At 42.7% G+C, this 13,952-nt stretch overlaps 1 protein-coding gene across 4 annotated transcripts in view; it reads right to left on the minus strand.

Moving 5' to 3' along the window:
- cdh4 (cadherin 4, type 1, R-cadherin (retinal)) overlaps positions 1 to 13,952 on the minus strand; it is a 97,773-nt gene that overhangs the window by 35,399 nt on the left and 48,422 nt on the right. For all 4 annotated transcript variants that reach the window (XM_037251340.1, XM_037251339.1, XM_037251342.1 and 1 more), the window contains exon 3: positions 329 to 555. In XM_037251340.1, coding sequence (XP_037107235.1) covers positions 329 to 555 — 227 coding nt within the window. The remainder of the gene's footprint in view (positions 1 to 328; positions 556 to 13,952) is intronic.

Here is a 13,952-nt window from a genome sequence, read left to right on the forward strand (position 1 = left end):
AATAAATGTATGAGCACCTCATATTATATACAGTAAAAGCTACAAAACAAACTGACAAATAACTCGTTTTCAAATCAGACTAGTAAAAACTGGTCAAAATTAAAAAAAAAAGATATTAAAAGTGAAGAGAATTTGCAATTCTAGTAATGACACACGAATTTGATGCACAATTTGTCTTCGCGGGCCACATAAAATGACGTGGCGGGCCGTATCTGGCCCCCGGGCCTTGAGTTTGACACCGGTGAATTAATGTGTTCTTTAAATTATGGCGTATGGTTAGCACATGTAGTTTCTTGTCTGTAAAGCAAGCAAACAAGTCTCAAGGTACCTTGGTCAGGGGTAACGGGTGCGGATGTCCAGCGGGTGCTAGCTTAACAGTGGTCTCCCAGATGTGCGGGTCAAACAGCTCTCGAGCAGTCACCATGAATTGCACGGGTTCCGAGAGGTTGGCAAACGCCTGCTCGACATACACGGCCCCGTCGGGCCTCACGCTGAAGTTGGGGTCGCTGCTAACAAAGCCCACCTCTCTGCTGTGTTGGCAGTCTTCAAACTTCACTGCAGGAAAAAAAAACACACAGAGGGAAAGAGGTTACAGAATGAGAGAACATCAAAGTGAGTTTTACTTCATGAGGGTTTGGCAAATCCTTGACACATTTGAAGATTAACCTGCAGCCATCAAAACGTATCTTGAAATATCTCATCCCTTTTGCTGTCACTTGTGATTCCTCACTTTGACATCTCTGGCAAAATGAACTGCTTATCTTTTTCTGAAGCAGATACACAGGGGAGCCTAATTCTCTTTTGTATCATTCTTCTTTCCCAAACTAGACAGATAGCAATGTCAAAACAGAATTTCTCTCAGCTTCTCCTGGGAAAGCATGAGGAGTAGCTCCAAAGGATATCAGGCTGACTGGGCTGAACGGAGCCGAGGCTCGGCTGCCAAGCACGTCCAGCAATGGTGTCATGTTTGTTGGCGGCACATGGGGAGGATGGTGTTTTTACTTTATATCGGCATTCCGCCGCACGTGGACGTTGTTAGGGATTCCCAGTGTTCGATTAAGAATGCAAAAGCGGTCTGGTTTAATCATTACATTTTCTTCCCTGGGGCCTTCCACCTCTGTTGCATGTTCATTCACACCGAGTTCATCCAAGCATGTCTTTATGGACCGGGGTGCAGTCAAGCTGGAAAAGAACGAAGCCTTCCCCAAACACTTCAAGCAAAGAAATGTCCAAAATGTCTAGGTAAAAATCAAGAAATCTTCTCGAAGACGAAGGGATGGAGCTGCAGCCCCCGATTGATTACATCACTCGCCATTCTGTCCGCATGAGTAAATGTTTGGTAAATATTGCAAACACACAGAAGAGACGATGGGTACTTTGGTGCTGATATCCACGTGACAGCTGATATTAATACAGAACAAACTGACGGCATCAGGAAAACACAACAGTTTCATCCAAGTGCCAATTTTTATCAATGCTCAATGCATCATCATCATCATCCCGCCATTCGCAGCATGGGACAACGCCACTCGTGCCGAGCATAAACAATGTCTCTTTTTCGGCACGTCTGCCTCGTTACGACACGCACAAACAGCAAGTTGAAACGCGAACACTACGATCATATCTCAAACTCTGGCCGCTGATAAAAAGACAAATTGATTTCATAAATCACCCTGGCAATCGAGCTACTGTTATGAGCAATGGCAGAGTGATTTTTCAAAAATCCAGTCTGAAAAATTATACACAGCCAGTTTTTTTTTTTTTTTTTATCAAGCCATCTATTTAATTTATAGCTCAGCATCCCGTCAAAAGTAGCTTCCAAACAACAAGCTAATGAAGCAGAATCTTCTCCGCCGTTTCGGCTTAGCATCCAGCAAATGGCGCCGCTTGTGTTCGCCAGCTGAGTAATTGAAACGGAGGTAAACACGGCATCGACAATGTGTGCATCTGCCTTTGTTGGCATATTTGTATTAAAGCAAGACAGCCTATTGAACAATGGCCGCATGGGAGCGAAAAGCTTTGTGCAAGATTATCACTTGGCTTTATGCCGCGCACAAAAGCCAAAGGTGATTTAACAACAGGTTGTGACGAGATAACAAAGACCTGCTTCAAATTGGCCACAGATAAATTGTGATGGCAGGCATGCATTATGTAAATGGCTTCAATTTGCTTGAACTGAGCGGGCTAATTGTTGTCACTCCGATGGGTCTCTCGTGGTGCAGCTGGATCCGTGACATGTGCCACTTATACGTGTGTGTCCCTGTTCCTGCGTGGGTGCGTGGCTGTTCGTGTAGGAGTTAGTTCAGAGTTGAAGAAGTTGGAGCCAATGCAGAGCTTTTATTTTTTAGTTTTAATTCTTCACTAACACTGTCAAAGGCTCCAAGTTTGAAATCACTGGTGTGCATTTGTTTTATGAAACATAAGCAGCACTGTAACTTTTTTTTTTCCCACTATAAAATAGTATCTGTGCATTAGGATGTTGCATATCATTATGAGTAATTTTTGTAAACATGTTTGTGTTTTTCTTAGTGTCCTACCATCTACGACAATAGCTGACAGGCTGCTGAGGGTCTGGACACATGCAGCAGAAAAAAAATGGTGGCATTGAGCAAAAAAAAAAAAAAGTGGGAGGGGGCTTAAACTGAGGAGCTGCTACGCCGACCAAACAACTATAACTACATCAAGTCATGCTTTTGCACTTTGTCTCCATCTTCCTGCTTGCAGATCATCTGCAGTGACCTTTCACCATTGCCGTCTGTCTTCCTCTTGTGTTGCTTCCACTAAATTCCTCCAACTGCAGACTGAACTCACTAGCACTGGAAAAGATGACAATAACAAAACTGGTCGCAACAGAAATACCTCAAGCAGCCAAGCTCAAAGGATTTTTCCGCTCCTCTCAACTCTGAATTCTGATTAATATTGTAATCTAATCTCGCGTGGGTGGTTTTGACACTCGCTTAGATGAATATGGGTGTATTCTATGTCTGTAATATGTAAGTGTAAGTATATATGCGAGTACATAAGTCAGCCACATACTTCTTGTTTTCAACTGCTTATTAGCCGCGGTACAATTACCAACACCTTTATGACATTGACAGCTCACACGTCGTGTTTTTTGTGGCCAACATCGGCCCACGCACACACGAACCATCCGCTCCTTTGTTTTCCATCTATCACTTCCCTCCTTCTGCAGGTAGAACATTTGTAAATGAAGATGCTCTTGCCATCCAGAGTGAAGGCGTAGGTGCCTACAAGCCTGTCAGGCTACCAAGATCTTCATACCGCGTGAAACCCGATGATGTGGCGTGGGCCTTGTGAGCAACACGCTTGGATTTGGATTTTCTTTTCTATAATATGAGAAGTGGTTTTCATCTCAGTATTTAGTTCAGTTGTGACTATACTTAGATAGAAATTTAAGCTAGGTCGCCGTGGTGGGAATGGAACTCCATCGGCCACTTTGAGTAGATTATTAGAGGATTTGGCCCTGCTGTTTATCTCTGCTTTAGCCGCCTCTCCTGTGTGCATTGATGAGGAGGCTTGAGGAATGAAAAAAGGGGCAGATAAAGAGGCAGAGTGGGAGAAAAGCAGAGCGGATGCAATTAAACGGCTGGCTCGCAGATTGAAGTTGCAGGCCTCGGTGACTGATACGGTTTCTCTCTTCTTGTCTCGTGCAGTAAACCATCATTTTTCCACATGAGAGACGCCTCACACATAATAATGACAATAATAATAATTGTTCTTATTGGTCATATTGTTGGGTGCCATTTTTATAGGTTTTTATTGTAACAAAATATAACTGCAATTATTTGACTCGGCTATAAATACTGTATTGTTATCATTCACAACCAAAATATTCAATGCCTCAATGCCTTGTGAAGGTTAATGAGCACACACACTGCTCGAAATCTCTTTTTTGTGCCTATTTTTTGGCTGGGTGTCACATCAGCAGCTACCCACGTTAGGGACGTGAAATCTGGCTTCCGATCAATCGGAAATGTGCATCAAGGCGGCAGACAAAGCCTGAAAACGTCCTCAATTGATCCACTAGCCCCATGTCGGACGGTAATGAGAAACATTTCTCTGAAATACAACCGGCTACACCAAACACCTTTTTTTTTTTTCTTCTTTTTGTTTGTTTGTTCTGACTGGATGGCACTTTTAGACGAACGCTGCCCTACAGGCTTAGCATTCCATTTAGCACATGGCGAGAAGGAGCCATGCTTATCGCAGCAACATCTTTTTTAAAGAGGTGAAGTCGGGAAACAGCCTGAAGGCAATGACTGTCTACACAATGCCTGTTATCTCCTTGTACAATGTAATGATTTTACACAGCTCGAGGTGAGGTGGTGGGACAACGTTTGGGCCAAACCAACTTTGGGCTGGTATCAAGGAACAAAAGGGCCTTGTGGGTAATATCAGTGCCTCTCACTCAGGCATATAATTACTGTGATGAAAACTCATTATCCTCATGTAAGTACTTTTTTTTTCTCAGAGGTCTCACACCACACTAAAGAAAATGGTTTAATGTGAGGAGCAAAACTTTTTCGTTTTAGATAACGTTTTAACTTTATAATAGCTGACATGAGTGCCTTCCATTAGAATGAGAGAGATGTTTTGGGCGACTTGCACATTGTGGGTCACGTGTTGATGAGTGCAGAAGTATTTCATACTATGGAGGTCATCCTAAATGAGAAGTTGCCTTCAGAGACAAGGTCACTTTCTGGCACTTTCCTTACTATGTAGTAAAATCTGCTCTCGTCTACACCATCTTCCTCATCATCTTCTTCACTTCCGTGTTATTAGCATAACTGCGATTGAAATCTTCCCTGGTGGTTGTTTAGCTACCGTGTTCAACATCCCGCCTTGATACCCAACAATTGCTCTAATTAGCATTACAAAAAACCACAGAGAGATGAGCAGAAATAGCTTATGCCTGGAATTGGGTGCTGAAGGATGAGGGATGAATTTAAGAGAGCTGTACCTAAATTATTGACGTAACTCACTGAAGAATGTGTTTGCATTAACCGATTAGAGCAGCTTGAGCAATGAGGCAATGATGACATGTTGTCAGTCTAACCACAATATAAAACATCCATCTTATCTTGTTTACCTCTCCGACACAGATCATGACTTCAAAAGCCAGTGATTAGACTGAAGATAGATCCCATTTGTTGTGCCCCCCCCCCCCCCCCCCCCCCATTTCCTGGCTAATCCAGTGTCTCCTCAAACCCCCCTGGGGAAAGTTATAGTCTCGGGGCTACCGAGATGAGGGACACAACTAATCTGTTCATCCTTGAGAAGAGATCAAGGCCGTTATAAGGTTCAGGTACACAGACTGATAGATGACCACCCCCCCAATGCTTTCAGTCATCATTCATCTTTGCCTTTCCACTCTGTAGTTCACACAAGGAGAAACAGAAGCATTTCTACATAGCCAGTTAAGGATGCTAAAAAGTCTGACTTCAATTTTGAACAAATCCATTCCACCGAGTTTCAACTGAGATGTTGGTGCTAGCTTGTATGAACAGAAATGATCACATATAATCTCATTAATCACGGTCCTCTTTGAGATTAGTCACACTTCAGTGTGAAAACAACCTCGGCCTTCCAGAGCGGAATCCGCTCTTAAGCGACAAATCTCAATTCTTTTTAAAGGATATTTGCTTTGAGGTCACCACCCCAAAATAATCACTTGACTACATTTGCATCCAACATTTCCATGCGCTTTGTAAAAACCTTTATGTGGCTCATGGTGCAACAATGTACTGCCTCAAGTGTGGCCAGAAATATTGACGAAAATCTGTGATGAACAGGATTAAAGTCTCTCTGATGTTTTATGATTCCAATCAATGAGACTGATTGGAATTGTTGGATGAACGGTACACCAATGTCCAGCTCTTGGCCTTTTTCCATTTCGTATATTTCCTAGAGTTACCTTTTGACAGTTATCAGCGCCATCCATCTCTTGTGATCCTTCAAGCCGGCATGCAGCAATCCCATAAAAGGGCAGGGCTAAACCTCATTGTCTGCTATCGATGAAGGAGACACAATAGGGAGAGGGGCGAGCAGCTTTTTGCTCAACTATGAGCGGGAATGGGCGGCTGGTCTCCAATGGGCCATGCAGCTAAACCATTATTCTTATCACTACTGGATAACTCACCATGGACCAGGAAAAAAAAAAACTCTAGAAAGGTTAAATGAGTGTCTCCTATCATGTGTGTGTCTATGCACGCTTTGTATGTGTGTTTACCTCCTGCCTCCATCTTTCAAAGCAGACGTTTGCCCATTTCTCATTAACTGATAATGTATCACTCATGACCTTGATATAAAAAAAAAAAGACCAGAAGTCATTAATTGATCAGGAAACATGGCCTTTCAGTTAAAAGGTGAGGATCAATTACATGTTATCACACCAGCAATGAAGATATAAATTAATGGCTCGACTGAATGAATAAGGTCCAGCGTGATGATTTTTTTCTCACTTTGAAGCACAACATCCATTCGGGTCAATGGTGGTGCAACAATTTGCTTTTGTGGTTTCAAATTATAGACAAGAATTAGCACAGTCCTTACAAACATGCTGGATCCATTCTGACAATGATGGTCAACATACAGAATGTCATCATGACAAACAAAGGGACTTTGGGGTAATGGCAACATTTATTGCATTAGACCAGATGGAGAAAAAAATGTTTGCTCTCATATTAAGAAGACAGTTTCACAGGATTTGATATGGAGAAACAATTGTCTGCACATTATGACTAAGCGAAACTGTTTTTGTGTTGTGATCAACTATCACTGACAGTGTAGCGGTGTCTCGGTTCAGTAATCTTCATTAAGTGCCACTTCGAATGTGGGTGTTAATGATTATCTGTATTCCAACTCCAGCAGAAAAAAAGTGTAATAGGAAATGGCGAGATGAATGTGATTGTGTTCTTATCATTAGTAACAATCAACAGATCAACTGATACCGCCACTTGCATGCCCTTGTTCTGACTCGTCCTCATTCGTTGCTGTGTTTGCACTCTATTTCCATATTAAGGTACAAAGAGGCATTGAGGGGATTGTTGAACGTGGGAATCAGTCAATTCTGCAGGCGGGACTATGTTTGAACACAGAGAGCGAGATTTGTAGTTACAACGGCAAACGAACTGCACTTCTATTTGGCTGCCAACTCACAGCTGGGCCTCCGACTGGTGCCAGCAACAGTTTGTAAGTGTGCAAACTGCGCACGTTTGTGACGCTTAGCCGCTCTTAGCCGTGAGCCAACGGCGCTAATTGCGTCATACGCTAACTTGCAAAACCCACAACATATGCTTTGACTTGAGCTGTCTGCTGTGCATAAATCTCAGCCTTGCTGTTGGCAGCGTGCTGACAGAGAGGCAGACGAGAACATCCAGCGGGATGAAGGATGACGCTAGCCTTACCCGCTCTGGGCCACGGCGACGGCACAGCATTGATCCAGCCACTCCTGAGCCTGAAGAGCAAGAGCGCTTTGGCTTTGTCAGCATTGTTCAGCTCACAATTGCTTGGAAACTCAAGGGGGAAAGCCCGACATACTGGAGCAAGAAAATGTCGGTTACCCTTAGCACACAGCTCGAAATCTTGTCCGAAATGAAAAAAAAATAAACCAATCTTAATCGATATTTCTTGTATTTTCTATTAGTCTTATTATAAATTAGACCAGACCTGATTGAGGAAAAGCTCATAAAAGTTTCCAAAGCCATCAAATAATGGACTAAGATGGCATTTTCCCGCACTGAGCTCTGAGGACATTGTGTTTTAAATGAGTTTATCCAAGCCTGGAAATGTCACGACGGCTGTCATTACACAAAAGGTGACGGTTTTATTTCCTTGGCTATTGCTGTGATTCCATCTCTGCCTGCAGAGTTGTTAATCTTCACAGGAGCACACCAGACAAAAAAAGACACTAAAGTAGCAATTATTCTTAGATATGAGTGAAGAAAGGAAACAATGCTTTCCGATGCTTAATCTGGAGCAGGAAGGAGCAGAATGGAGGAGATTGTGGATGGGGAGAGGTTGGAGATTGGGGAGAAAGCTGAACAAGTGCAGCCTTGAAAATGAGACTGGTGACAGGCGGCGTGTTTGCTCATCTCTCATGTTCTCTCTTAACTACAGTGTGACGGTGAGGGAGACGGCAGGCGGGAAGATGGAGAGGAGGAGAGTGGGCAACAGACAGAAAGGTAGACATGATGGAGTGACAGCATAGCAGCGAGGCAGAAGAAAAATGGGGGCGACAGAATGAGGTTTACAGCACCGGGTAACAGAAAGCAGACCCGATCCACTGGGCTTACACACCAAAACAAATATTCGAAACAAGTATTGTGTATTTGGGCTCGCCATTTATCAAAATGAAATAGCGCCTTCGATTTTGGCCTTCTTTCAAACGTTATGATTGAAGAAAACAGATTAATGCGCAGAACCTGTGTGGTGAGTTTGCAAGTTCCAATATTGTTAAAATATCCTGAACACTCCATATTGATTGCGTAACAAGCATTTAGCGTCATGTGATTGTGCTGGGACTGCTTTAAAAAAATCGAGAGTTTGGGAAATGAGTGTGATGTGCAAGGGAGGAACGGGCGTGAGGAGCTGAAGGTCTGAAGTCACTGAATAATCGTTTCATTAATCGTGATTTGAATTCCAGTCTAAATAACCATGATTATCATTATTTCCATAATCGTCCAGCCTGTATTGTTCCAAGTATCAGATGCAAGGGCTCAGACGGCAGCGGCCGTCCTGACACTGAGCCGGGAGCTGACGAGCGTTCTGTGACTGCGGGGGCCATCTGTCAACAGGACAGAGGTCCCGCCCTCATCAATGTCGATACAGGCTCATAACGCAACCTGAGTCAAACACATGTGAGCTTTGTTAGACTGTAGGAGAACTTTTACCGCCCTCCTTTCACATTCATCCGACTTATTCTGTCAGCCCTTCAAACTTGCTCCATTTGCACCTGCTTCAAGCCAGGCATTGAGAGAAAATGGGAACAATGAGTTCATCTAAACAAAAGAAATGTCTTTTGTGTTCTGTGTCTTTATGTAAATGCCAGAACATCGTTTGCCTGTTTGTCGTTGCGCATTTGTGGTTACTCATAGATAAAAAGTAAAATGAAGAACGGGAAGATAATGAAGATATGATCGGAACAGAGCAGAGAAAAGCCATCCAGGAATATTGAAATTTACTTGAGCTGCTCTGCTGCTCTCTCTGCTCCGATGGCTATATGTGCTCATTAAATATTCATCTTTCTACCATCACGAGAGGGGAAGTTTTGGTATAAAAAGATCGAGACAGATAATGTCTGGACTAGCTGTCGTATCGAGCCCGCTGTTCTCTTAAAGCTAGCTCAACATTAGCATGTTGGAAAGAAGTGATGTAGTCTATATACTGAAGTAAAAACTTTCAGACAGAAATCCAATTAAGCCAGAGCAAAAAGGAGTAAAAAAGAAAATAGAATGCTTTTCTCCATCTATTATGTTGTTTCATTGTTAGATTTTATTTTTGTAAAATTGTGAAGAGGTTTTAGAGGTGGATCATTAGGGGCACTCAAGTTCCCACCAGGTCTGACAGCATGTTTGAGTACCCCCGATTTAGAGTGAATCATGTGGGAGCAGCAGTTCTGGCAAACGTGAACTAGCAAAACATAATAGTTGTTGTTTCATCCAGTTACTAAAATAACATGCAGTAATATCCAACATAACACGCACATATTATATTTAATATTTATAATTGAAAATAAAGAGCATGAAACATTTTGATCCACCGCCTGTACATCTTTTTGCGACGAAAGCTTCTTGCCTGAGATGACAGTGACAGTTTTTAAGGCAAGACATGGGTTTTGACTGCAGAATGGAATCCATCAAAAGACATAGACAATCAAATAAGAGATACAAAAAGACCATCAAACGGTCGAGAGAAGAAAGAAAAGAAAGGGGAAAAGCATGAAGATTAGCAAGCATGCCGAGGAGCTTTTGAGGAGATAAAAATAGACCACAGAGCTAGGCAGAGGGGTGAAGAAATGAGTCCTGTTCATCATAAAATGTGCACTTGGAGAGTGACTGAAAAAAAAAACCCCAACTCTCTGGATGATAGAATGGCTAGATCACAAAATGGGCCATTTTTTGGGAAACAAAGCTCGCCTTTTCATGCAATAAACTGATACATAGCAAAAAAAAAAAAGAAGGACGCAAAATGTCCTCCCACAACTATATATTTCTCTTGTATTGGAAGCAATTGTAAGTGTTCAACAAGTATTTTATACGACAGCGCCAGCTCGGGTATCGTCACGTATCAAATTTTCTGACTGCAGTATGTCGTTTTGCGGCAACTACAGGATCTCTGTGTAAAAGTCAAGTATCCGCACTGGTCATCAAACCAGGGTATATTTTTCCAAACTGGATTGCAGAGACTGTTCTAAACTGTCCATTTTTTTTAGATAATTCATTGGATGTTGTTTACATTTGAGAAAGGAAATTATATCGTAATAATAATGAATGTATACATAGTATTCAGGTTTATGATTTTTGACCTCCATCTTTGTGTTGGGCACTGCTGGTTGTTCCTTTGTGATATTTATGTAATCTCATGGTGTCTTTGTATTGATTACTTCCCTCTCAGTTATTGCCCAGTCAGCGAGAAGCAGACACTGAGATTTGTCTCAATATATGACGCTGCCCGAACCCGCTCTCAGACACTCTCCGGTCACGCAACGTTTGTTTTTAATTTTTTGCTCCCATCCCACTGTGAGATATACAGACGAATGCAGTTTTTGAGTTGCAATGGTGAATCTTTCCTTCTTGCTAAACTTTTCCTGACAATCCTAATATGCTTTGTCAAACACTTTCCAGTGCTACCAGCTGTCAGACCACTTACAGTAGGTGTCCTGAAAAGACTCCATTTTAATTTATGAGGGAGAGCGCTGCTCTCCGCAGCGAATTGCTTGCTCATCAGAGCTCTATAGGTGGAATGAAACTTTCAGGCAGTTTTAATGTATGAACTGTGTGAGCTAATCACTTAACAGGACCGCAGAGGGAGTGTGCTTGCTGAAAGTCTGAACTTCACATAGCCCAGTGTGGGAGAGAAAGCGTGTGTACCGCTGAGCGAATGCGGCGGGGAAGACGGAAGGCTTTTGGCAGAACGAGGTCATTCTGTTCTACCAAGTGAAAGTGCGTGTGGATGTAGCGAGTGACACGAGTGTAGGCCTCTGTGTTTTTAGCGTTAACCTCTTTACAACTCACACGGTGCTCGGGGACAGGGAAGCGCTGTTAAGTACATGAACAGAGATGTAAGTCGTTTGCAAGTAATTTGCCATGCAAGCTGTATGATGTTGATGAGTTGTCATTATAAAACATTCTACACTTGGCTGGATAAAATATTCAATATTATGCAATTTTCCTCCTAGGGTAATGGCTGCTTATAGTTAATTGCAGCTGATATAAAAAGATCGCTCAATTTTTCCTGTCTTTCATCTTAAACCAGATGAGAACAACCTGCAGCTAACCTTGCTGCTATGACGGGGGGGGGGGGGTATCTGCTTGACAACATGATAGTTTCCAGGCATCGGCTTTTCAATTGGCCCTCAAGGCAAATACATGCAATGAAATATAAATAGACAACCAATGTAGCTGATGACCTCAGTGTGGTGAGGAAGTCACAGTGATGAAAAGAATAAATATAATTTTAACGGTTGCGAATGTGTTATTTAATTCCAGATCGAAAACCATTTTTTTGAACATGTTGATTTGTCTTATTGGCTTAACATGAAATTATGTGAAAATGTGGAAAAAATTATTTTGTGTTTGGTCGATCTCATGTTCAAAAATAAACTTCAAATTCACATTTTAGAGGGCCATGGTAAGCACAACTTTTGAAACAGCTCGTACAAGGTTTATGGCTGGGGAGGTACTGACAGAATCCGTTTTACACATTTATGAGCCCAACATCTTTGCCATTACATAAAAGCTTGACGTTAAAAACTAGAGGGAAAAAAAAACTGCGTAAAAAATGGCAGTAATTTGCCGAATACCGTCTGTAACACTTCATGCTATTTTTTTTAAGATGCATTTTTAAGTGGGCAGCAAAGCTCAATGTGTAGCACAAATCGCATATTAAAAGTGCTACGAAACATTGTAGAATTGAGAGACGGGAACAGGCAAGTTTAGTTCGTTCGGGTCGTGCACAATCTGAGTCGAGGCTCCTCACTGCCATGTATTTGAATTTTAAGTCAATTTAGCAAGCTTTACAGGTGCAAAGTCGCTGTTGGCCTTTATGACCACCCCATGATTGCTCCCGATCGATTAATAACCACCTAAACTGTACATTCGAATCAATAAAGACCTCTTGGAGCCTCCTCTCAGTCCAATCTATTGAACTTACCAAGACAATTTTATACTGACATTTTCTACTTCCTTTTTCATCTCTATTCACTTGCAGTAGAAACAATATCTCGCCGTTTTTTCCTCCAATTACTGCCTGTAACGCGTCTACCAATATGCGAGGAAAACAGAAAAATTGAATCTCCGGGGTGTGAATTTTTTTCTTTGAGTATTCCGGTTCAAGATATCTTGGAGGTCTGTTTTTATTTGTCGCCCCACAGGGTGCATTTTATTTTCTGCTCAAACAGCCTTCCGTTTATCACATCCGGCGCTGAAAAGACACCTGTCGCATAGTGGGCATGAAAAGAAGAAAGCAAGGAGGGGAAAACTAATGTGCAGCGTGCTTAGTCCTAAGTATGAATCGGTAGCCTGCCGCTGGAAAAGTGTTGAGCGAAAGCACTCTTGTAAAGACCGTGGGAGGATCCTCCTGCCCACTCCGCCACGGACTACAGAGCCCGACTTGTGCCGAGGTGACCCCCCATGTGTACTGCGCAGCCACGACATTCAGCATGGTTATGTATGAGCAGGTTGGTCCTTCTGCAGGGAGACTGCATGCCACCTGTTTCAGCAGCACCTCAAAGTGTCACGCAAAGGTGAAACTGCAGGCGCTGAAAGCAGCTGAGCAAAATGGAGTCAAACTTTTGGAAGAAGACGCGTGCATATTTTAGGAAACGGATTTGAATTTTCAAAAATCCAAACAAATAATGACTCAAAATGTTATTTATCTGATTAGTACTGTGGTTGTTTTGTATTTATTTTGTCTTTGTGCGCATTTTATTCTATTTTCATGCATCTTTCTTCATAATTAGTATTTTGATTGTTCAAGGAAACAGGTTGCTAGACACAAAAATGGCTATCAGGTAGATAACGTGGCTCTGTAGCGCAAGGCTCCTGTTGAGTTGTGAAGGTGTCTTCAGCATGCGCCCTCACATGCGCCCTTCAACTTCCATTTTTTTCTCTTGCTTTGCTCAGCGGCCAAATGGAGGCACCATGAGGAGTTTGAATAAAAGGAATGTCAGACATCGATTTCTATGAGGTGACTGTATCAGCATGAGACTTGGCCTACGTCTCCGGTCAAGGACGCCGTACGCATCAACCGGGCCGGCTCTCTGTCCGTCAGGCATCAAATGAGCTGCCCCCAGTGGGACACTGAGATCAGAGAGCAGAGGGAGTCGCCTTTCATCTCTTCGGGATTAGTACTTCCATCGGGGCAAAATACAGGCTGTGGATGTGTACATTCGGGAATACGCACTCCGGAATAAGTATCTACATGTTAGCCACGGGCTCACTGCTATCTCATTCGACTGCATGCCAACCTTGCCCCTCAGGTCGCAATATATGCGGCTTCTATGGAAGCAGCAGGAAAAGGAGAAAACATCCTGCAATCTTCCTTCACTGCCGTCTGATGTCAAATATCCAGCATTTAAAAACAGTCTTCAAAGCCTCCCGGTACGTTGCAGGCATGAGGCCGTTTGTACGTTACAGGCAACACGCAACCGTGCAAAATGTTGACGCGTGGTGCAGTGAGATGCCGCCGTGCTAACGGGAGCGGAGGCATTA

The sequence above is a fragment of the Syngnathus acus genome, chromosome 5 (genome assembly GCF_901709675.1).
Source record: "Syngnathus acus chromosome 5, fSynAcu1.2, whole genome shotgun sequence".
Taxonomy (NCBI): Eukaryota; Metazoa; Chordata; class Actinopteri; order Syngnathiformes; family Syngnathidae; genus Syngnathus; species Syngnathus acus.